At 51.7% G+C, this 22,351-nt stretch overlaps 3 protein-coding genes across 12 annotated transcripts in view; all 3 read left to right on the top strand.

Annotated features, from left to right (window-relative positions):
* The window catches only part of MECR (mitochondrial trans-2-enoyl-CoA reductase), a 6,722-nt gene extending 112 nt beyond the window's left edge, over window positions 1–6,610 (top strand). Inside the window, exons 2-11 of one of the 4 annotated variants that reach the window (XM_042021933.1) lie at window positions 9–95; window positions 1,562–1,659; window positions 1,826–1,957; window positions 3,308–3,451; window positions 3,535–3,637; window positions 3,837–3,939; window positions 4,354–4,427; window positions 4,837–4,897; window positions 5,387–5,459; window positions 5,796–6,610. In XM_042021933.1, the coding sequence (XP_041877867.1) occupies window positions 1,563–1,659; window positions 1,826–1,957; window positions 3,308–3,451; window positions 3,535–3,637; window positions 3,837–3,939; window positions 4,354–4,427; window positions 4,837–4,897; window positions 5,387–5,459; window positions 5,796–5,959 (951 nt within the window). In that variant the 5' untranslated portion in view covers window positions 9–95; window position 1,562 and the 3' untranslated portion in view covers window positions 5,960–6,610. Of the gene's footprint in view, window positions 1–8; window positions 111–182; window positions 299–1,561; window positions 1,660–1,825; window positions 1,958–3,307; window positions 3,452–3,534; window positions 3,638–3,836; window positions 3,940–4,353; window positions 4,428–4,836; window positions 4,898–5,386; window positions 5,460–5,617; window positions 5,750–5,795 lie in introns of those variants that run through there. The other 3 variants (XM_042021934.1, XM_042021935.1, XM_042021936.1) reach the window with 3 other exon arrangements.
* Window positions 6,611–10,418: 3,808 nt separating this feature from the next.
* Window positions 10,419–19,221, top strand: SRSF4 (serine and arginine rich splicing factor 4). The gene is made up of 6 exons (XM_042021932.1): window positions 10,419–10,594; window positions 13,753–13,895; window positions 14,766–14,878; window positions 16,567–16,781; window positions 17,606–17,689; window positions 17,804–19,221. Exons 1-6 carry the CDS (start codon window positions 10,488–10,490, stop codon window positions 18,567–18,569), a joined length of 1,428 nt encoding a protein of 475 aa, XP_041877866.1. The 5' UTR covers window positions 10,419–10,487; the 3' UTR covers window positions 18,570–19,221.
* A 3,001-nt stretch (window positions 19,222–22,222) lies between these two features.
* Window positions 22,223–22,351, top strand: part of LOC121661571 (lethal(3)malignant brain tumor-like protein 3) — a 40,191-nt gene continuing 40,062 nt past the window's right edge. For 6 of the 7 annotated variants that reach the window (XM_042021924.1, XM_042021928.1, XM_042021926.1 and 3 more), the window contains exon 1: window positions 22,223–22,340. In XM_042021924.1, the coding sequence (XP_041877858.1) occupies window positions 22,238–22,340 (103 nt within the window). In that variant the 5' untranslated portion in view covers window positions 22,223–22,237. The remainder of the gene's footprint in view (window positions 22,341–22,351) is intronic. The other variant, XM_042021927.1, reaches the window with a different exon arrangement.

The raw sequence follows: 22,351 nt of genomic DNA, 5'->3' as shown, positions 1-22,351 counted from the left end.
CAGCCGAGTTCAGCCGAGCGCAGCCGAGTTCAGCCGAGCGCAGCCGAATGCAGCTGGCGGCAGCGCGGGTGCTGCGCGGGGCGCGGATCCCCCCGGTGCGGGTCTCCCCGGTGGGGATCCCCCCGGTGCGGGTCCCCCCGGTGCGGGTCCCCCCGGTGGGGATCCCCCCGGTGCGGGTCCCCCCGGTGCGGGTCCCCCCGGTGGGGATCCCCCCGGTGCGGGCGCGATCGGCCACGGCGGCGACCCCCCCGCTCGGGCTGCTCTATGAGCGGCATGGGGAGCCCGCAGCCGTGGTGCAGTAAGGGGGGAACACGGGGGGCATTGCAGGGGAGTGCGGGAATGGGGTGGGGGTGAGTTTGGGGGGCATTGCAGGGGGCGGGTGCAGGTGCAGAGCCGAGGCTGGGGGGCACAGTGGGGGCAGAGATCTGCAGTGGGGGCTGGCACAGAGTGCAGAGTGGGGCGGGGGTGCCGGTGTGGTTTTGGGGTGCTGCAGGGCTGCTCTGGGGGTGCAGTGCAGGGGGGTCAGGGCTTGCCCACCCCAGGTGTATGGGGTGAAGATGTCATGCAGCTCTCTGTGGTACCCCCGAACACACAGGGGGACCCTGGGATGCCCCAGTGTTCTCCTGGTGCCGTGGTCTCACAGGTGGATGCTGGGGGTGATGCTTCCACATTCCCTGCCCTCCTGCTGTTGTTCCTTCAATCTGCCTTACACCACGTGTTTTGCCCAAAAAGCTCATTTTTGCTTAATTTGGGGCACGCCAGGGCGGTTTGAGCCCCAGCATCACTGTGCCCCAACTTCATCCTGGGTTGTGTCCCATTGATGTGGATTCTCTTTGAGGTCTCAATTGAGGGACCAAAGCAGCATCCCAAGCATTGTTTGGGACAGCTGCTGATGCTCAGCATCAAAAAACCTAGCAAGGAGAAAGTCGTAGTTTGGTGGATTTTAGGCCTTTTTTTTCAAGGGAGGAGACTTTGAGGTTTTACTGCCCCTCTGGAACCAGCTCAGATCATGCTGATACATTATCCAGGTGCATCCAGACACCAACCCCCTGATTTTTTGGAGAAAGACTGTTGCTTTTCCAAATGATCATTCAGTTGTGCAATGGTGCTTGTCGCCACTGCCACTTCCTGAGATTTGCTGCTATCACCCCATTGCTTGTGCAAGGCCGGTCTTGCCTCGTGCTTTGTGACTTCTTCTTTTTCACAGATTTCCGAAAATATCCCAGGTTCCCGTAAGGCTCAAGTGGGGCAGGACGAGCCGTAAAATCCCCGGCCAAAACAGCGGCTTTTTTACGCAATCTGCTGAGTTTGTTAAGTTTAGTGAGCATCACTGGGCTTGCTGACATGGGATTGTGTTGGGTGGTTGGCTTTTAGCAGCTTCCTCCAAATATCTGTCCATCTGTCTAACATGAATCTGATTTTTTAATGGGATCGGGCATCCGATGCTGTTAATTCGAGTGTGGCATGTAGGTGATACAGGCACCCTCCAGCTTCAGCCACAGCACAGAAGACATCACCAAACTGGTCTTAATGCCCTTTTCCTTTGTGTCTCCCTGTTCAGAATGAAGGATCTGGAAGTGCCCAAGCTGGGGGACTCTGATGTCCATGTCAAGATGTTGGCAGCCCCCATCAATCCTGCCGACATCAACATGATCCAAGGTAATGTGTCAGATTAGTGCCTGGCATATGAATTCTTGCAGGATGCTCCAAGTTGGAAGAGACCCATGAGGATCATCAAAGCCCAGCCCCTGTCTTGGAGGGTTTGGAGATGGCTTCTGGCGTGGGGCATGACGGGGTTTCCAGCTCACCTCCAGCTTCCCTACAGGGACCTACCCCCTCCTGTCACCGCTGCCGGCCGTGGGAGGGAACGAAGGTGTTGGGGAGGTGCTGGAGGTCGGGCGCCGTGTGACAGCTCTGAAGCCCGGGGACTGGGTCATCCCTGCGAACGCCGGGCTCGGTGAGTTCATCCCCAGCATCCTCGGCACCGCTGCGTCCTCGCTCGTCCCCCACCTGCAAAGCATCTTCCCAGGGGATTTTTGGGATGTTGGAGCCCCTGGGAGCAGCCCAGGCTTGCCCAGAGAGCAAACCCGTGGTCATGCTCCTGTGTGAGCTGCTGTGGGGATTTGGGGGTCCCAGAGCAAAAGCGCAGCTCTGCAAAGCACCATCTTTGCAGGGTGTGGGTAGAGCCGTGAGCCCCTCCACTTACAGCAGTTACACCTGATGGGATGGGACTCAAAACGGGGAACAAAGCTCCATTAGGGAATGCTGGGTGAGGGAAGCAGGAGCTGGAACCCATTTAGTGCTGTATGAGACCAATCATAAATATAATGAGACTGTTGGGATAATTGATGGAGTTATTTCTTACCTGTTTATATCTCGGTTTATTTTCACCACCTATTTTTATTTTTATGTATTTTTTTTAAAGCAAGCTCAGTTCTTGCTCCCCAGCCCCAGTGAGTGAATAGGAATAGGAGCAGTGGCAATGCCATTGCTTATGCCAAACTTAAATGTAGCAATAATCTTCTTTTCTGTAGCCTAGACCCTTTATGAGGTGTCTGTGCCATTGTAAAGCATTGCAGCAATCTGTGTTTCTCTGGAAACAACCACATTTTTTCCCATCAGCTTAGAGCTTCCCTAAAGACCTGGGATAAAACATTTCACCCAGGCAAGGTCGTGGTGGCCTCTCACTGTAGTTTTCTCTTTAATAATGCTCTGCTGGGAAAGTGTGGGAATTTATTTCCCGACAAATGTCTCCCATGCTCCTCCAAAATGCCAATGGCCTGATATTTGCTGGTTCTGGTTTAGTGTCACAGCTTGTTCTTTGCCTATTTCTACTTAAAAGGCTTTTTGCTAAATGAGAGAAGGAAAACGATGGAGTTAAGAGCCAAATGGGATATTTTTAAGCATAAAAACCCTGTAAATAGATGATAGAGGGTTAAATTGTATATAAGGGTAGAGGGAGTAAAGCTGACTAAATTGGCTTGGAATATATGGGCTCATCTGTAGGACAGAGAGTATTTCCATTATCTCTGCACACACGTCCAGGGAGCCCCAGTCCCATTATCCCTCTGGGAAATGATCAAGTTTTGCTGGGTGATAAATGTTGGCAGGCAGCAAGGAATCCATTCCTTGCCTCTTGGAGTATTTTGATGTACCCATATGGGCACACATTCCATAATTCCCTCTCTGGGGTGCAGCTGGTTCCCGGTGCAGCGATGCTGCTGGCACTGAGGCTGCGGTGTGAACTGATGGTTTTCCTTTGCTTCCCCCCCTGCCGTGGCTGTGCTCGCGGTGCTGCCGTGCCCAGGAACGTGGCGGACGCGGGGGGTGTTCCCTGAGGAGATGCTGCTGAAGGTGCCCAGTGACATCCCGGTGCTCTGTGCTGCCACTCTGAGCGTCAACCCCTGCACGGCATTCCGTATGCTGGCTGACTTCGAGAGCCTGGCGCCCGGTACGGCCCTGCCATGAGAGAGCAATTCCACTTGGGTCTCCTGGCTGCCTCTGCAGTGGGAAACTGGGTTTCTTCACCTCTAGGGGACTCCATCATCCAGAACGCTGCCAACAGCGGTGTAGGCCAGGCCGTCATCCAGATCGCCAGGGCCTCCGGCATCAAGACCATCAACGTGGTGAGGGACAGGTGGGTCCCCTGGGGAGGAGCAAGTTTGGGAGCTGGATCTGCTCATCCTGCTCATGCAACCCAGGATTTTCTCCTGTTTGCTCCTCCAAGTTGTCCTCCAGCCTCTGCCCTGTTGTGCCCACATGACACCGGAGCAGGAGGAAGGAGAAGGTGACTCTGCTTCCTGGCTCATCAGGTCCTCTTTTTTTTCCCTCCCCAGACCTGATCTCCCAAAGCTGGTGGAGAGGCTGATGGTCCTGGGCGCTGATCACGTTGTCACGGAGGAGATGCTGAGAAAGCCAGAGATGAAAGATATATTTAAGGTACCTTAGTGCTGATCCCACTGGAGAGATGGTCCAGGGCTGTTGCTGCTGTTCAGCACTGGGGGAAAGTGCAGGGATGGTGGGAAGGACAAATTTTTCTCTAGATCAGGATTTAGCCCCAGGAGTGGAGGGATTTTGCTGCTGCCACAAGGGCAGGATCACAGATTTTAGGTCCGATCAGATGGGGCTTGGAGCAGCCTGGTCTAGCTGGAGGTGTCTCCCTGCACATGGCAGGGATTGGAATGAGTCCCTTCCAACCCCAGCTGTTCCTTGGTTCTGATAGATTTTAGCTCTACTACTCTCAGCATCTCTCAGGTAAATGTTGAGGTTAATGCAGATGCTTTGTCAAGAACCACGGTCCCATCCCCTAAAGGAGCCATAAAATTTGGGAACTTTTGTCATAAACCCTTGCAGAGCACCCCGAGGCCCCGGCTCGCCCTGAACTGTGTCGGAGGCAAAAGCACCACGGAGATGCTGCGGCACCTGCAGTAAGTTTGGCTGGGTGGTGGCTTGGGCACAAGCTTGGGGACAGAAACTGGCAAGAGAGGGTCCTGCTCGAGAGTCTGTTGAACTTTTAGAGAGGAAAGATGAGTGGAAAAGTGGTTTTGGATAACAACAGTGATTTGAAGTCACCATGCCGGTGGCTGGGGGCAGCTGGGGTCCAGTTGTGAAGCTCCCCAGGTCCTGTAACTGGTGTGGCTGTGTAACTGGTGTAACTGGTGTGGCTGAGCAGCAAATTCAGCTAATGGTGCATGGAAGTAAGAGGAGAGCCTGGAAAGTGGGATCTGAGGGGTAACTGGGGAGCCCCAGGGGAGTTCTGGACGGCAGAGGGGGAGGTAGCAAGGTCAGAGCTGTACTTTTGGGACCACATAACCCAATACCTCTTTCCTACTCCAGACCCAAGGGGACCATGGTCACCTATGGGGGGATGGCAAAGCAGCCTGTGATGGTGCCTGTGGTGAGTACTGGGGATGCCCCTCCTTTGTCCCCTGTGCACCACTGCATGTCCCATCCCCTCGGTGCTGTGGGCACCTGGCTCTCCCCAGCTGCAGATTGAGACCCTCCAGCCTTTCTTATTTGCCTGATGGAGTCCATTACAGGACAGGCTGCGTCCCACTGCTGGGCTCTTGGCTTTTTATATGGAGGGTTTGGGCTGCTGGAGGATTCCAGTGGGGAAATGGCCCCGCAGGCGCTGAGCATCAAACCTGCCCTGACTCCACACCTCAGAGTCGCCTCCATCACTTTTCGCCAGTGTCACACTGGGAGGGGACACATGCATGTCACTGGATGTGTGAGGGGACATGGGAATCACTGGGCACACAAGGGGACACCAGTGTCACTTGCACAAGGGGACACAGGAGTGTCACTGGGTACCAGGAGGACACACAGGTGTCATTTGCACAAGAGGACACACGGGTGTCACTGGGTGCACATTCCCTCTCCACAGAGCGCTTTCATCTTCCGGGACGTGCGGCTCCGCGGGTTCTGGATGACGCAGTGGCGGAAGGACCACATGCAGGGTGAGTTGGGGGGGCTGAGGGACCCGAGCCAGGGGGGCTGCGGGACCTGAGCCAGAGGGCCTGAGGGTCTGTCCTCATGCAGGGGGTGGGAATGGGGCCAAACTTCACCCAGCACCATCCTCGCTCCCACTCACAGAGCCATCTCTGCTTGTCCCAAGGTGCTGAGACACCGGTGCTGGGCTCAGGCAGGGACCATACCTGGGGCTCTTTCCTCATCCCACGTGCCTGAGCTGGGGGCATGTCACACCCAGGGACCCTGCATGGCTTCAGGCAGGTGTTTCCAGGGGTGGTGGATGCACTGCACCTCACAGTGAGTGCTCCTTCCTTCCCATGCAGACCAGGGGAGTGTGGCCACGATGATGGATGCCCTGTGCCAGCTCATCCGCAGGGGCCAGCTCGCGGCACCAGCATGCGCCGAGGTCCCGCTCCAGGACTACAGGGCAGCGCTGGAGGCCTCCATGAAGCCCTTCGTGTCCTCCAAGCAGATCCTCCTCCTCTGACCTGCAGCTCCTGGAGCCCTGTCCTGCTCTGCCTGCTTGTCCGCAGAATTGAGGGGGGAAAAAACCCTCCAGATTGATTGAATTTCTTTTTTCTTTTGTTTTTCGCATTTTGGGTGCCCACTGAAAGCTTTAAAAGCCTCTGCAGCTTTGTGTGGAAGTGCTGCTGGAGGGAGGCTGCATCTCGCTGTGGCTGGGGGGAGTTTGGGAGCCCAAATGACAGCTCACTCAGCTCAGTGTGAAAAGAGCAGCAGTTCCCCCTCACATGTGCTTTTGGGGCTGGCAGGACTGTAGTTATCCCAGCTGGAATGTGGGATGGGCAGAGAAGCCCAAGTCATCTCCCTGCAGCCTCGCTGCCCCCAGGCCTGCTCCAAGCAGGGGGAGAAGGGGCACAGACTGCCCCAAATGATGGGGGGGTGCTGTGGCTGGAGCAGCCCTGGGTGCTGCTGCAGCTCCTGGAGGAGCCCTGGGTCACCCCCGGCTGGGTTTTGCCAAGGGCACTGCAAGGGCTGGAGCCTTTGGCCATCCGGGCTGGAGCCAGACCCTCAGTGTCCCTGAAGGCCCTCCCGCCCGGTGTGGCACAGTGACTGTGACACTGCAGAGCAATGTGAAAAGATTTATTATTGAGAACAACCAACAGTGTGTTCTTGCTTCCTCCTGTGTGGTTTTCTACCTCTATGACCCCACAGCTCCCTATGGTCCCTGCTCTTCCCAGTCCAGCTCCGGCCGCGGTCTGGCAGCGTTGGCCGTGCAGGTGCAGGTGGGGCAGTGGCCATGGCCGGGCACTGGCCCCAGCGTGGCCATCCCAAGCCACGGAGGGCAGGGCGGGAGCAGCGCAGCCCCGGGCACCTGCGCAGCACCTGGATTTGGCTGCCCAGGGCGGAATGTGGGCAGTCCCAGGGGTGTGAGGGGCCTGTGTGGGGCAGGAGGGGTGGCAGGGCCGTGTCTGCGGGGCTGTTTGTGTGGGGAGAGCCCGGCACTGCCCGCCCGGGGGGCTGTGCCTGCCCAGGGCTCGGGCACCGTGGAGCTGCTGCTCGTGGATGTCTGGGTGTCCTCCTCCTCCTCCTCCTCCTCTACCTCCTCCTCCTCCTCCTCCTCCGCTCCTGCCGCCGGCTCAGCATCCCACCTTTTCCTGGGGAGCTTTGCCTGGATCCCGGTGCCCGGGGGGGACACAGCCAGGGGATTTGTGCTTTCCCCAGCACCCTGCACACCCCTCCAGACACAGGGCTGGTAATCCCTTGTGAAAAAGGGGTTGAAGTAGAACAGCAGCTGCAAAAGGCAAAAGAAAGTTGTTTGCTGCAAGGAGGAGGAAGAGATCCGAGGGAGATCCAGGAGCTGGCACAAGAAAGGACAAATGGGTGTTCAAAGGACTCTCAGGGGCATTTCACACCTCAGGCTTTGGCTGAGTGAAGTGTTAGGACAGAGCTTTGTTAAGTCACAACCACCCTCATGTTTTGAGCATTTGGGAGCAGAGAAGTGTAGGGTAATCAAAAGCCAGAAAACTGGAGAAACCTAAATCCCGCTAGTTTTCAGGCCCCTCAGCGTGTCCAGAGTAACTGATCCAAGACAAAACCAGGCTGTTTGCCCCCGTCCTATCTCCAGCCTTGTCAAGGCTCATTTTAGCTGAACTTGAACCTCCCCCTGAGTGTCCCAAGGAATCTCTAAGTCAGGAGGAGCCGACGTACCTTTCCCAGCGCAGACCCAGCTGCTGCTACTGCTCGGAGCTCCTCCATGGAGGTCAGCAGGGGAGAATCCCCTTCCATCCTGCGGAATCCGTGGAACATGAGCTGGAGAAGGAAGCCTCTCATGGACTCAGTTTCAAAGATCTTCTGGGGCCCTCTCCTGCCCAGCACTTCCTTCCTGAAGAGCTTTTCTCCGATCACAATGCAGTTCCCATCGTTGCCCCACCAGATCGACTCAAAGCTCTGGCTGCTCAGGATCTCCCAGAGCTTCTCCAGGAAGGAGTCAGCCGAAGGTTTGATGCTAGCAGAGAGCAAAATTTCATGTTAGGGTCCCAGGATTCATCAGGCCAACTTTCAAGGGCATTTTTGTCTGCAGGGAGTTCAGCAGCAGCATCCCAAGATGGTCCCAGATCATCTCTGGGATGGTCAGGAGAAGCTGAAGCCACCCACCAAGCTGGATGCTCCAGATCAGAAGCACAGGATGTCTCCTGTGAAGACAGCTCCATTTCGACTTATTTTTCTACAGCTTGGCTGCCTCCAACTAGCTTCTTGGTCCTGGCAGTCAGCAGGATGGAGTTTGTGGCTCCAGCTGCCTAGGAAGGTCTCCAGCCTGTGTTCTATCACAGTGACATCACAGCGTGGCACCTGTCTCCTGGCAGCAGGAGCTGGGAGATGCAGAAATAACCCCAAAACCCTGATTTCCCAGAGAGCTGTTTGAGCCCAGAGCTCATTCCAGTTGTATTCCCATGTGGAATGTCCTGCCAGGGCAGTGCTGTGTGCCGGTGCCCCTGGGAGCAGTGCCCAGGGAGGGATGGGGAAGGGGACAGCATTGGGCATCCAAGTGCCCCAGACCCGAGGTTTTTCACTTGGGCACCTTCTCCCCTACGCAGAAATGCCTGTATGGAATTCCTCTGGAACAACCCAGGTGTGAGGCGTCCACAGGGCTGCTTCTGCCGTGACTGTCCCTGTTCCCAGGTGATCTCGGATCCCAGCAGGCTCTCCATGCTGCTCCCTAGGATGAACTATAGGGGAAATGTTCCCCAAACATGTCTTGCAGTGGAAAAAACCTCCCTTGGGTTGGGTTCCTCGAACTTTCTTTGCCTCAGAACCTTCATAGCCCAACCCAGGGACCTCACTGCGGTTCTCACACCTTGTGCCCAGTTCCCAGCACACTCCGAGTGGGAGGACTGCGGCTGTGGAATTGTGTGTGGACAGAGTTGTGAGGGACTGGTTGTGTCAGCTGAAGGCTCTGCTGGGATTCATCCTGGAGTCCTGGATGAGCTGGTGGGGTTACTGCAGGGCCCCTCTGGATCTACCAAAGGCCTGGGAGGTCCAGGGAGATCCCTCCTCACTGGGAGCTGGCAGTGTCATCCCTCCCCTGCACAGGGAGGGTGTGAGGGATGGCCCAGAAAGGTATACCTTCACTTGGGGGATTTTCTGGGTCCCATGGCGTGAGGAGAAGAGCAGGGCAGGAATGTTGCTCAGAGTTGGAGGGAGCACTGCACAACTGTGTGTGCACTTGGAAGAGCAAAACTCTGAAATTAAACCCCACAGCTGGGCTGGCAACTAAATGGACATGTCAAAGCCATTTCATCCCCCCTAAAACCCCTCACACTGAGACCTCCCTTAGCACAGAGCAGGTGTGCCCCAGGATAAACTCTGTGCCAGCATCTCCCTTCTGCTCCTCCACCCCTAATAAATCCCCCAATATTTTGCATTTCCCTTTCCCCTGCCAGCATTGGAGGCAGAGCCCCATCCTGTGCCTCAGAGCTTCCTGATCGATGGATAAAGTGGGGGAAAAAAGCAAGAAGAGAACTTTGAGATTGTTACAAGCACTATTAAGCATGACATAAACCAGAAAAATTAATGCAAAGCTTTTATCCCCCTTTGTTTATTGGGCTCAGCGATGAAACCCAACAAGCTTTAGAGAACTCTTTCACAAAATGTTCTGACCTCTCACTCCTACACCAGGGCACGAAGGAATAAATAAATAAATTTAATTCTCCTTGTCAAATGAGCTGGATCATAGTTGGAAATCCAGCTGCTGGTGTTGCACCTACACAATATTAAGGTTTTGGAGGTGATTGTGGGGTTTTTTAGGGGCGCAGCTGCTAATGCTGGAATGTTCCAAGAGCCTCTGCTGGGATTTGGTGTGATTAGGCATCTGACGTGTCAATGAAAAGGATAAAAATAATTCCCCAAAACTGGCATTCAGGGTTCAGCAAGAGCGATGTTGTTCGACAGTGAGGAACAGCCGAGTCTGGCCACGGATGGGGAATGCCATGGGGGGACGCCTGAGCACCCCGAGTGTGGAGCTGGGGGACCCCCATCCCTGCCTGCCTGCCTTTGGGGTCCCATGAGGATCCAGCATTTTGGGGAGGGGGCACTCCACGAGCCCCTGCCATAGAGGAGACCGCATAAGCACCTCGACACCCTCATTAGTGCCCTGCACGTGGGAAAGGGGGGATCGATCCACCCTCTCCATAGGGAACGGGACCACCATGGGAAGCCAGACCCCAATACACCCTGTATATGGGGAGAGGAGACCCCACAAGCCCCTTGATCCCACACTGCCCTGCACATCAGACACATGGGAACGCCCGTCAGGGCCCCGCAGGTGGGAAAGGGGGATCGATCCATCCTCTCCATGGGGAACGGGATCACCACCGACAGAGGCGGTGGGGCCCACAGCGAGGCGTGGCCCCTTTAAGAGCCAGCCCGCGCGGGGGGCGTGGCCCGCGGCCCGCGGTGACGTTGCCTCGCGTCGCTGCCCGCGCGCCGCCGTGACGTCAGGCGGCCGCGCGGCCCCCGGGCCCCTGACGCCCCCCGGGCCCAGCCCCGGCCCCGCGATGCCGCGGGTCTACATCGGCCGCCTCAGCTACCAGGCCCGGGAGCGCGACGTGGAGCGCTTCTTCAAGGGCTACGGCAAGATCCTCGAGGTGGATCTCAAGAACGGGTGAGCGCGGGCCCGGCCCGGCCGCCGCGAGGGGAGGGTCCGGGCGCTTGAGCCCCTTGGAGGGGCCGGGGGGGAAGAGGCCGCCGGGGCGCTCTGGGCAATGGTGGGGGTAGGACGGCTGGGTCGCCCCCTTTGGGAGGGGGTGAGGGGGGCAGGACGCTTGGGTTCCCCCTTGGTGAGGGGACGGGAAGTCTGGGCCTTTATTGGGGCGGCGTCTTGGGTTCTGTCTTTTGGGGAGTGGGCAGGATGCCTGAACTTCCATTGGAGGAGGGACAGGGCGGCTGGGTCCTCCCTTTCTCGGGGGAGAGGGTGGCTGGGCTTCTATTGGGAAAGGGCAGTCTGCTTAGGTTCTGTTTTTGGGGGACAGAACGTCTGGGTTTCTCCTGTTTTGGGGGGGCGGGGGCCTAGGACGTCTCGGCCCCTGCTGGAGGGGGACAGGATGCCTTGGTTCCCCCTTTTCGGGTGGGGGACAGGATGCCTGGGTTCCCCCTCTTGTGAAGGGGGGACACGGCATCTGGGCCTTTTTTGGGGGAAGCAGGATGGCTGGGGCTCTGTTGGGGGGGGTGTGGATGCCTGGACTCTCCTTTGGGTGGAGCTGAGGGAGGCTGGACGATTGGGTTCCCCCTCTTTTGGGGTGGGTGCAAGACACTTGGGTTCCCCCTTTGGGGAGGGGCCAGGATGGGTGGGTTTCTCCTTTTTGGAAGGCAGGACATCTGGGTTTCTGTGACAACTGGGGGGCAGGAAGGCTGGGTCCTGCCTCAGTTCTTGGGGGCCAGCTCAGCTGTGTCCTGCCCCCTTCTGCAGGGAGGGGGTGTCACCCTGAGGGGTCCTCCCAGGCCCTTCTGCACTCCAGGGTGAGCCAGGCTGCACCCCAGGATAACATCTCCCAAAAAGAACCCCAGTGTTTTGGGTGGGAGGTGCAGAGCTGCTCCCAAAGCCCCCAGACTGTCTGGGGGGGGTGTCCTGCCCCCTCAAACACCCCAAACTCGCCATACTGTATGTTCTTACCTGTGCTGTTCCAGCAGCTGAGCTCTCACTGCAGCTCCCAGGGTCGGATCCTGCTCCACCAGGACTTGGCCAAGACATTCAAGTGTGGATTTTTCAAGAAAAAACAAATTGCTGGTTTTGGTGGGTTTTCCCTAACACCCAAAGCCTCATGAGTGCTGCTGCCTTTGCTTTTTCCAAGAAACCTAGCTTGAAGTCTTCCTTAGGAAGGCTGAATGGAATATGGATTTATTGTTATGTAGCCAGGAGAGAGAGGTATTAATTCCACCTTAGAAGTGGAGAAGAGGAATTTCTTGTACAAGTTAGTCCTTGAGCATTAAAGTGAAAGAGGCTCATTAAGTTTTAGCGCTGCTTGTGCTGGCAGGTGGACATTTAACAGGTTTATAAGATGAATAAAATCCATTATTGAAGCAAACAAGTGTTCATGTGTCAGTGTTTTAACCCACACAGCCTCAGGTGTTGTTGAAGATTAGCTGAAAGATCTGAGGCTCCTGTTTTCCAGTCCTGCTGTGTATCCTTGGAAATGTTTGGGGGGGGGTCAGTTTTCCTGTTTCTGAGTAAACCCCAAATTCAGTATTTCTGTTTCATACACGTTGTGGGGGGAAGCCAACTAAACTTTCTTAACAGATGTAGAACTGCTGAGTTACATGGCTGATGTGGCAAAGGGACTTGTCTTCCTGCTTTTAAGTCAATTTAATTGATTTTTTAGTTTTATATTCTGAAGTCTTTTTACAGGTTTGGAGTTAAATTCCTTGTCAAAAATGGAACTTGAGCAATCAGGTTTTGTGTCTGTGCTTGGGAAGCCCTGGGCTGAGCTGTGCTCTCTTGAGCCTTCCTCCATGGCTTATTTCTGGTATTGCTTAGGAAACAATTCAAACTTCCTGCATGGTGTTTGGCTGGAGAGATTCTTGCAGTTGCTTCTGGAAATCTGGGGGTTCTCCTTGGTGGATCACCCACTGAGTTTCAGCAGCTAAACTGGAATGCTGGAGCGAGAGGATGGAGTGCAAAGTGATACCACAGAGCTCTAAAAGCTTAGCTGGGGCTCACTGATTGTAATGTAAGCTTGAAATTCAATGGCTTAAAGCAATTATTACCTGAGGGAAGGATGGGGAAATGAAAATGTGGGTCCTGTAGGATTCTCCATTCCAAATTGCACTTTTTAATTGTATGCTCTTAGTTTTCATACTCTTTCCTGCTCGGAGCTGCACTGACAATCACAGCTCACTGTATGAAGTGACCAGAAAATTGGACTTTTCAGCCTGTTTTTTATCTTCTATGAATACACTAAAAGCTGCTTGTGATGCCTCTAAGACTAAAACCAAACTGGTTCTACTCATGTACTTACCTGCCTGCATTACTCTGGGCAGCTCTGAAGAATTCAAGGCTTCATCCTAATACAATACCTGCAGGACAGAGGGATGTCTCTTCTGCAGTGGATTGAGGAACACAGGTCAAAGCTTCAAACTTCCATTCTTCCATCTGCCTCCATTCAAAATCAGTGTTTGCTTTCCAAAGAGAAGTGGTTTGGGTGGGAAGGGATCTTAAAGCCCATCCAGTTCCACCCCCTTCCTGGGCAGGGACACCTTCCACTATCCCAGGTTGCTCCAAGCCCCAGCCTTGGACACTTCCAGGGATGACTTAAGGCCATCTCCAAGGTCATGGTCGGACTCCTTGACCTTGGAGGGCTTTTCCAACCTGAACAGTTCTGTGATTCTGTGTTTATTTGGTGTGTGAGGTAGTGCTCACTTTAATGGTTGGGGTTTTTAACTTCTGCCTTTAAAAAGATAGATAAAACCCTTAATTTCATCAAAGATTATGCCCTAATAGTAATCTCTTGCTAACATAAATGAATTCAGCCATTACGATCTCACATAATTTATCATTTTGTTGATGAAGAATGACTTTCAGTTCAGTTCAGCAAATCAAGAGACATGTTTTCATGCCTTCCTATTTCTCTCCCTGGTTTTGGAGGTGTTTTAATTCCTTTTAGTTTTTTTCCAGGGCTCAAGGCCTTGAACCCTCAGGACTGCTCAGGAGGTTCATCTGCAGGACAGCACTCACAGGGCTCTGCAGGAACCCACAAGTTGCTTTTGAGCACAGATACCTCAGGTTCAGTTCCTTGCCAGTGATCCCTCTTCCCTCCCTCTCCCTAGGTACGGCTTTGTGGAGTTTGATGATCTGCGAGACGCCGACGATGCTGTTTATGAGCTGAATGGGAAAGATCTTTGTGGGGAGAGAGTGATCGTGGAGCACGCCCGGGGCCCACGTCGTGACGGCAGTTACGGTTCTGGACGCAGTAAGCACTTGTGCATTTGTATCCATGGCTTATTTTAAATAAAACATTGGTTTACTCTTTTTTTAAAAAGTAATTTAAAAGGAAAGCGATACAAAGTTGTGACTAGTGTTCTGTAACTGTAAATGTAACTGTTGATCTGAATATTTATTAATTTGTTTGTTGTATTAAACTATTTTAATTGATACATTAATAAACACAATTTCTTGTACCATTTTTATTATTATCATTTCGTTTAACTATTTGAATGGTTTATTTTCAATGTGATGTTTAACATAGATTTAACAGAGACCTCAATGTTTTAATTGAAAGAGTCCTTTGAGGCTAAGATGACTGCCCGTTCCATTTGCTGACCTTGGGGTACCTTTCCATGAGTGGCTCTTTGACCTTTGTGGCCCTTGGCTGACCAAAAAAAAGGAAGCCATGTGACGACCGCAAGCTTTTCCCATTAGACCTGGGTGGTGAGGATCCCAAGGGTTAGAGACAGATGAGATTAATCTGAAATAGGTGCCTGAAAAGCTTTATTCATATCAGATATTCAGAAAGCCTTTAAGCAATGTCAGTAACATTAGTCAACTGGCTTTATTCAGTTTCTTCTTTTAAACTGTTTTAAAAATAATATTAAATATAATTGCATGTTAATTCTAGCATAATTATAGTCCTGTGCCTTGTTTAATTATGAGCTTGTAGCAAAACTTTTTAAATGCTTTGGGTCTTTGTAAGATGTTATGTAAGGGGGGTTGGGTTTAGCCCTGAGGGGGGGGGTCTGTGATGTCTTGGGGAACACGCGGGGCAGAGCAGTTCCGTCGGGGCGGAGAGCGAGGCTCCATTTCCCTGGCTGAAGCTCTGCTGTCTGCTTGTCACCTCCTAAAGGTGGATATGGTTATAGAAGAAGCGGAAGAGATAAGTACGGTCCCCCGACCCGTACAGAATACAGATTGATTGTGGAAAATTTGTCAAGCCGCTGCAGTTGGCAGGATCTGAAGGTACGGGGCCCCTTTCCTTACCTTCCCTCTGTTACAGAGCACAAAGGGTAAAAGTCATCTTCAGCAAGGCAAAGTGGTGTGCAGCTCTGCTTTGCTCCAACTCCTGAGCAACTCAATGTGGAGTAGATTTTGGAAGTAACACACACCTTAATACAGGAGTATATTTGTGTATATGAAACCGTTAATGAGAGGTTGGGAGTTGCACTGCCAGAACTGGTGGCACTGGACAGTGGGAGAATAATTTTAACCTTAGCACCAGCCAACATCATGTACAGATGTTTTATCTTCTTTTAAGCCCTGTCAAAACAGACTCAAATCACGCCAGGGGTAGGATTCACTAGAGATGGAGGAGTTTGCCCATGTCAGTTTGGATTTAACCCATCAACTCATAAGGTGCTACAGCTGTTTGAAACAACAGCATTGCTCTTGCACAGTCTCTCTTAGGAATTTCCACACCATCTAAAGCTGTTTTAAGCAGAGTTTCAGGGAAAGATGCTTCCAGAATGAGTAATCATGCAAAATCTCTGCCAAAAACTTATTTTTGAAGTCCAAAGGAGTGGCAGGTGATTCTCAGCAGTGGAGGTGTTGAGTGACACTGTGGAGCCCACGGTACCTCTGAGTACTCTGGAGGTGACGTGTTGGCTCGTGATTATCCACATCGTGGATTCAGGGAGCAGGATTTCAATAGTAGATGCAAAAAGATTAGTGCTTCCTTATCAAACTGAGCAGCAATGGTTAAACCCACTTGTTCTTACTGGAACACTTTCTCTTATGGTTCTCTTTTAAGGGTGTGTAAAATTTGTTCTAAACAAACTTTGACGTAGTAGAAACTGGTCTGTAATTGAATTGTTACACTAGTTCAGGTACGTACGGAGATGCTTCCAGTGTCTTTGTTATTAATGCTTCACACCATCAGTAGCTTGTCTTTGCTTCTGGTATTAAAATTGTAAGTAGAGCATGGCATGATTAATCCTCCAATGGATGCATTGCTGCTTTTTTGGGAATAGCTTTCATTTCAGTGTACTTAAAAGGGGAGTAGCTGGGTTGAAAACAAACCAAACCAGAGCTCCATGCCCTGTTTCCACTGCAACCAAATTCCACAGGGGCTGAAAGATAGCGTGGCCTGGCAGCTTGCTCAAAATAGGGCAGAACAGACCCCTGATAAACAGAGGCGTTAGGAATGGAAATGGAGAAGCCAGGAAGCACGAAATGGGAAAATTAATTGAGCTTGGAGTTCTGTGGGGGGTTTTTCCAGCAGAATGAGCTGTGTTGACGAGGTGGAGGATGAAGGGAGGTCTGCTTCTCTGTGGGTTTCTTGCCACTTCATATTCAACCTTTATCACCTTTCCTAATTATTTTTGAAAGCATGATTTAGAGAGCAAGCATTTTACTTCTTTAATCACTTCTGTAATTTGAAACTTAGAGTCCAGAGCATATTTGACCTCAGACTCGAGGTGGGAGACCTTAAGTTATCATTTGGCTCAAAACTTTCGACCTGGTTCTAATCACACCAACTCTGTGAAGTCATAGTGTGTTACTTGGCACTACAGATGCTGTTTGGGTCAAACCCTTGCTGATATCCCTGTGAATAGAAGAGGCTCAGGGAGCATCGTGTCAGAAGTGAGCAGGGTCAGCTGGAAGCCTGGCTCTGGATTCAAGGCGATGGTGATTCTGTCCTCTTCCCCTAGGATTATATGCGTCAGGCAGGGGAAGTGACATATGCAGATGCACACAAAGGAAGGAAAAATGAAGGTGTGATTGAGTTCAAATCCTATTCTGACATGAAAAGAGCCCTTGAAAAGCTGGACGGGACAGAAGTAAATGGCAGAAAGATTAGATTAGTGGAAGACAGACCTGGATCGAGACGGCGCCGCTCTTACTCCAGAAGCCGAAGCCACTCAAGGTATGTCTGTAATGTATCTCAGGCTGCGTTTACTTGAACATGCAGTGGATTAAGACTTCTGGGTTCCAAAACACCTTGGAAATGTTTAGAATTCTCAACAGGTCTAGTTTTTTGAGAATGTATTAGTGTCCAGGGCAAACGAGGGCTGTGTTCTGAGGTGTCTCCCTTGGTGGATGTGTGGACCTGCTCCCTGAACACCTGTGACTGTTCTTCCCTGATACTCAGCCCTCGCTCCTTGTGGGAGCAGCTGCGTGGCCGGTGGAGCCATGCACATGGAATGGAACAGAAGGTGCTTCTAACACTTCAGCTCTGAACACTGTGTTCTGCTCCAAGCACCAGGACTAACAGTTCTTTCTCAGCTTGGAAACCTCCACCTGTTCCCTGTTTCTCAGAGATTTGTTGCTTTCCTTGTCTGACCAAGAGCTGCTTCAGCAGCACCAAGTGTTCTCCCCTTTCCATTCTGGGGAAACTTGTTGCAAGAAAACTCAGGCAAATCTTTACTGTTCCTAGAAGAACTTGCTTATGAAATCAAAATCTGAAGTCAAAGCTTTATGCCAGTGTCTTACCATATTCAAACTGTGATTTGACTGGGAAAGTGATTATTCCTTAAATAAACTGGCATCTTTTCTTCCAGATTAGCACCCTGCTCACAGCCAGACGTGGCAACAGGGATGAGAGGTGGGGAGAAGGGCACTCTAAGTTTGTAACTGTGTTGCGTAACTCTGAACATTTGGCTGCTGAAAGGTGCTTTAACCCTGTGGGGTTCTGCCCACAGGGATCGTGAGCTCCCCATGCTAATGTGAAGCTGGTTCCTTGTGTTGCAGGTCTCGCTCTCGAAGCAGACACTCCCATAAGAGCAGGAGCCGCAGTGCCAGCAGCAGCCGCTCCAAGAGTAGATCCAGATCCAGGTATGTCTTTGTCTTGGGAGAACACTGTTTTTCTTTTCCCTCCCGTTCTCTGCACACTCTGCTCAAACCCTTGCCTCACTAAAGCAGAGCTGTCTGTTGCCTTTGCACTTCCAGGTCTGTGTCCCGTTCCAGAAGCAAGAGCCGTAGTCGAAGCAAGAGCCGTAGCAGAGGCCAGAAAGAGAAAAGCAGGACTCCAAGTAAAGAGGATAAAAGTAGGAGCCGCAGCAGGAGTGCAGAGAAATCCCGAAACAAAAGCAAGGATAAATCTGAGGGCTCTCTCCATAACAGCGATGAGAAAGCCAAGAGCAGGAGCCACAGCAAGGAAAAGAGTAGGAGCAGGAGTGGGAGTAAGGACAGGGGAGAGGCGAGGGAGACCATGAGAAGCAGAAGCAAGGAGAAGAGCAGAAGCAAAGACAGGGAGAAGAGCATTAGCAAGGCTAGAAGCAGTAGCAAAAGCAGGGATGAGAGCAGGAGCAGGAGCCACAGCAAGGATAAAAGGAAAAGTAGGAAGAGGAGCAGGGATGACAGCAGAAGTAGAAGCCGGAGCCGCAGCAAGAGTGAGAAAAGCAAGAGGCGCAGCAAGCGAGACAGCAAAGGCAGCAGCAAGAAGAGAAGGAAGGACAGCCATGAGCGGTCCAGGTCAGGCTCCAAAGAGAAGGAGCAGCTCAAATCCGAGTCGGACAAGAAGGAGGTGAAAGGCGAGGGGGAGGACTCAGTGTCCCGCTCCAGGTCTAGGTCCATTTCCAAGTCCAAACCAAATGTCAAATCAGATTCTCGTTCCAGGTCCAAATCTGTTTCAAAGCCAAGGTCCCGATCCAGGTCTAGGTCTGCCTCTAGGTCACACTCCCGGTCGCAGTCAAGGTCCCGCTCCAGATCCTAATCTTACTGCAGCCCCACTTGGAATGGTTGGAAAAGTCTTTTGTACATGTTTAGTAGCTGTAACCAAGTGATTGAAGTAGAAACCCTGTCGATGCTGTGTATTTTTAACAACCTGATGGTCTGTCTGTCATTAACTGCAGCGCTCCCTCCCTGCAGCGCTCCCTGGTGTGAGGCTGCTCCGCTCATTTTCTATCTGATAGAAAGGTTCTCTTTACATACAGCTCTTCCTAGAGCCCCCAGACTGCCCTGTTTTCCAGGGAGAGCCTTGCAGGGAACGAGCACTGCGCCCTGGTGGGTTTATGGGATTACAGTGATGACTGATAGGTAGGTATGACGGATTCAACAGTCTTTGCCCTCGATTGATGCCCTTCGATGTCTGCCATTTAGTGGAAGTGCTAAGTCTTAAGTTTCATACTACTTTTGTTCCATATTTTTTGGACTTACAAAGTTGTGAATAGCACAGTCAAAAGGAAAAAAAAAATAGAGGTACTTGCAGTAATCTATAGGGAAAAGAACTATAGTTCCATATTCTGGTATTGTGACAATATCCTTGTTTTATATTAAATTTTTTATTTTATTTTTCCCTGTCTTGCAAAGTACAGTGATTCCTGTTTCCATGAAATTTGAATAAAGACTATTTTTGCTTGATGACACCTGGTTACGTGATGCTGTGTTGTGATTGTCAGCGTTTTCTGTTGCTCAAGGTAAGCCTGAATTTGTAGAGAGTCACTCAGAGAAAAGGTTCTTAATTCAGAAAGTCACTTCATATTCAGTGTAGGCACAGCACTTGAATACAGTCCAGATAAAGAACTTATTTTTCCAGCATATTTTCCAGGAGTTTTTCCTCCTAATAAAACACCTGTGCTTGGTGTCAGGATGTGCTTCTGGGCTTGGAAGCACAGAGGGCGGCGGTGGCTGTTCTGTGGACCTGGGGAGAAGGGAGGGCAGCTTCTAGCAAGAGGTGTGGAGGTGTTCCTGAATAATACCCCAAATTTAGACTTGGGCCATTTGCAAATTGCTCAGACTGAACTTTCCACAAGCTCTGCTCCTGCACAATTGCTTTTGAATGAAGAAGTGACATCCCTAGCACCTGTTCTGCCTGCCAGCAACATTCTGAAAAACAGAAGGCAAAACATATTTTGTGAGTTGTTGGTCTGGAATAAAAAGGTTAGCTACAGCTTCCCCTAAAACTTTCCTTTACCCAATTCCAAGCTGCTCACAACTGATGGCAGCAGCTCTCCAGCGAGAGAGTCACTTCATAAGTGCAAGTAATTCCATATAATTTGATCATTTGGAACTTGTCCTGCCATATTAAAAAGATGAAAGGGTAATAGATCATCAGAGTTGCTTTCAACACAAAATATTTCCCCACACTTTGAGAGGGGTCAGGGCTTGGCGAGTGGCTCAGACTTTATCAAATGTCATATTACCACAGCAGCATGAGAAAGCTCTGTGGAAGTGATATTTAATTTCTTCAGAAGGAAAAGCATTTTCCAGCTATATGTATTTAGTGCTTTAACATCTTAGACTCTCATAATGACATTTTTAATCCTTTTTGCTGCTTAATCTTAGTACAGAAGCAAACCAGCCAAGGCAAGATGTTTGCTAATAGGGGATAATTAACTGAAAAATACTTTTAAGAAAATCTGCAAATTATACAGTCTAGGCAAAGACTAAAAAGTGATTCCAGTTTCTGCTGTCTGGCAACTCTGTTCTGAATGACTGAGCCAGGTTTTAGTGAGCCCTTTGGGAGAAGCATCCGTTCCTTAAACACCTGAGAACAGGCCTTTGGAGGGAGGTATGTGGGAAACCTGTCTGAGTTGCAGATTGTCACTGCATGCAGTAAGAAGAGGGAAAGCCAGAAATCCTTCACGGGTGAGCACCTGGAGCGGTGGTGGTTCCTGGTGTGCAGTGCAGGGGTTGGATCCACCACCCCTTGGTAGGAGCACTGGTGCTTTACTGCCCAGAGTAGGGACAGACCCTGGGACGGGCTCATCCTCCCTGACCACCGTATGTGGGTTGGAGTGTTGGAGCAGGAATTCCCAGGGAATGGACACCCTGGGACATCTTACTGCTGAGAATTAGTGTGAAGCATTGGAAGTGCCCCCACAACAGGGATTCCAGGGCAGGGCCAGGCACATGCCCCAGCTGCTCTCTGCTGCATTGTTTAATGTTCATTTCTGTCTCGTGAACATCACTGAGTGAGTCTCCCCCATTAATTTTGCATTAAAGTGTAAGTTTTGCATCAAAACCTCCAGCTCATGTGGCTCCCTGGTGTGGGGACTTTGCCTTTCCCAGCCTGGAGTTGCTGCAATCTTCGTCTCCTGAAACTGCAGGGATCTGCCTGCCAGCAGGTGTGAAGCCAGGGCAATGGTAATAATATAAAATATTAACAATAATAATTATATTGCATGGCCAGAGAGGAAGATCACTGGAATGTCTGCAATAATCCCAAGTAACGTTTCTGTGTGAATAATTAAATACAAAGTGAGAACTCAGCTTTAGGCTGGATATATCTACCCAGAATGCACTGACAAATAGCCCCAAATCTGGTTTAGGGTTGGGGTACTTGTTTTATGGGGTAAAAGCACCTTGGAGGTGAGCTCTGAGGAGGGAAGGCAGGAATATGTGTGGTGGGCACGGGGCAGGTTCTGGCAAAACAATCAGTAGAGCAGCGAGATAAAAGGGTAAGAAGACCTAAAATAGGGATCTCTCAACGAAACGTGTAACAATTAAAACCAAATATGGATGGTTCAATTATTCGTAAAGTTTTTTGCCTCCAACACCCCTGTAAACCTGGACCCAGCAAATGCTTCAACACTGGCTGCAAGCATCTACAGGAGTTGCGTTTTATCTGGAACTTGGTGGCACAGATGAGGTGAGAAATGTATTTGTTTTCTGACTAAATTTAAAGATTCTAAAGGGTATTTTATGTGCCTCGCTCGAGGGATGAAGAATATTGTGATGTGTATTTCAAATGAGCCATTGCAAATCTCATTTATTATTTTCCCAAAATCCCATTCCATTTAAGCTGTCACAGCTTGGGGCCTGCTTGTGCTCTTTCCTCGCTCACCGTGGCGTAAAAACCCCGACGTGTCATTAAAAAATCCTACCCCCACGTCTTTTTTTGTTCCAAAATTCAAATAAAAAGGAAAATAACATTCCCAGATGAGAAAACAAACAAGTTCAACAAATGCAGAGAAGAGGGAGCAATATCCTCTATTACTCCTGGGCGTGGGAGGCGGCGGGACGCCGCGGTCACGATTTGCTGGATGCCGGCGGCAATGGCGATTTACAGCTCCCCTTCCCAAATCTCCCCAAATCTCCATCTCAGCCATGACTGTGCCCCAGCGCCCGCGGCCGTGCCCAGGCCTCACCCGGCCGGCTGAGGGAGCAGCACTGCGAGTGGGCTGTGCCCCTCACACCTCCCGCACCCACTGCCCCTTCCCAGTGCCCCACGGCCGCCCCCTCCCACTGCCGGCTCCGTCCCAGTTCATGCCTATTCCCGTCCCAGTACCAGCCCTACCCCAGTGCCAGTTCTGTCCTAGGTCCTCCCCGTCCCAGGACCCCGTATCCAGTACCCCATCTACCGCTACCCACAGCCCAGTACCACCCCGCTCCCGATCCCCATCCCCACCCAGCGCCGCCTCCCCCGGGCCGGGGCCGCGCATGCGCTCGGGGGCCCGCGGGGCTCGCAGCGCTGCCCGAGCTCCATCGCGAGGCCCTGGAGCGGCGGCGGCGGCGGCGGCGGCGGGGCCGGGCCGGGCCGGCGGTGAGTGCGTG

This window comes from Corvus kubaryi, unplaced genomic scaffold (assembly GCF_017639235.1).
Source record: "Corvus kubaryi isolate FWS band 111438036 unplaced genomic scaffold, C.kubaryi_AGA036_p1.0 37179, whole genome shotgun sequence".
Lineage (NCBI taxonomy): Eukaryota > Metazoa > Chordata > Aves > Passeriformes > Corvidae > Corvus > Corvus kubaryi.
Note: the sequence above shows the minus strand (reverse complement) of the source record. Positions and strands in the feature narration are given on the sequence as shown.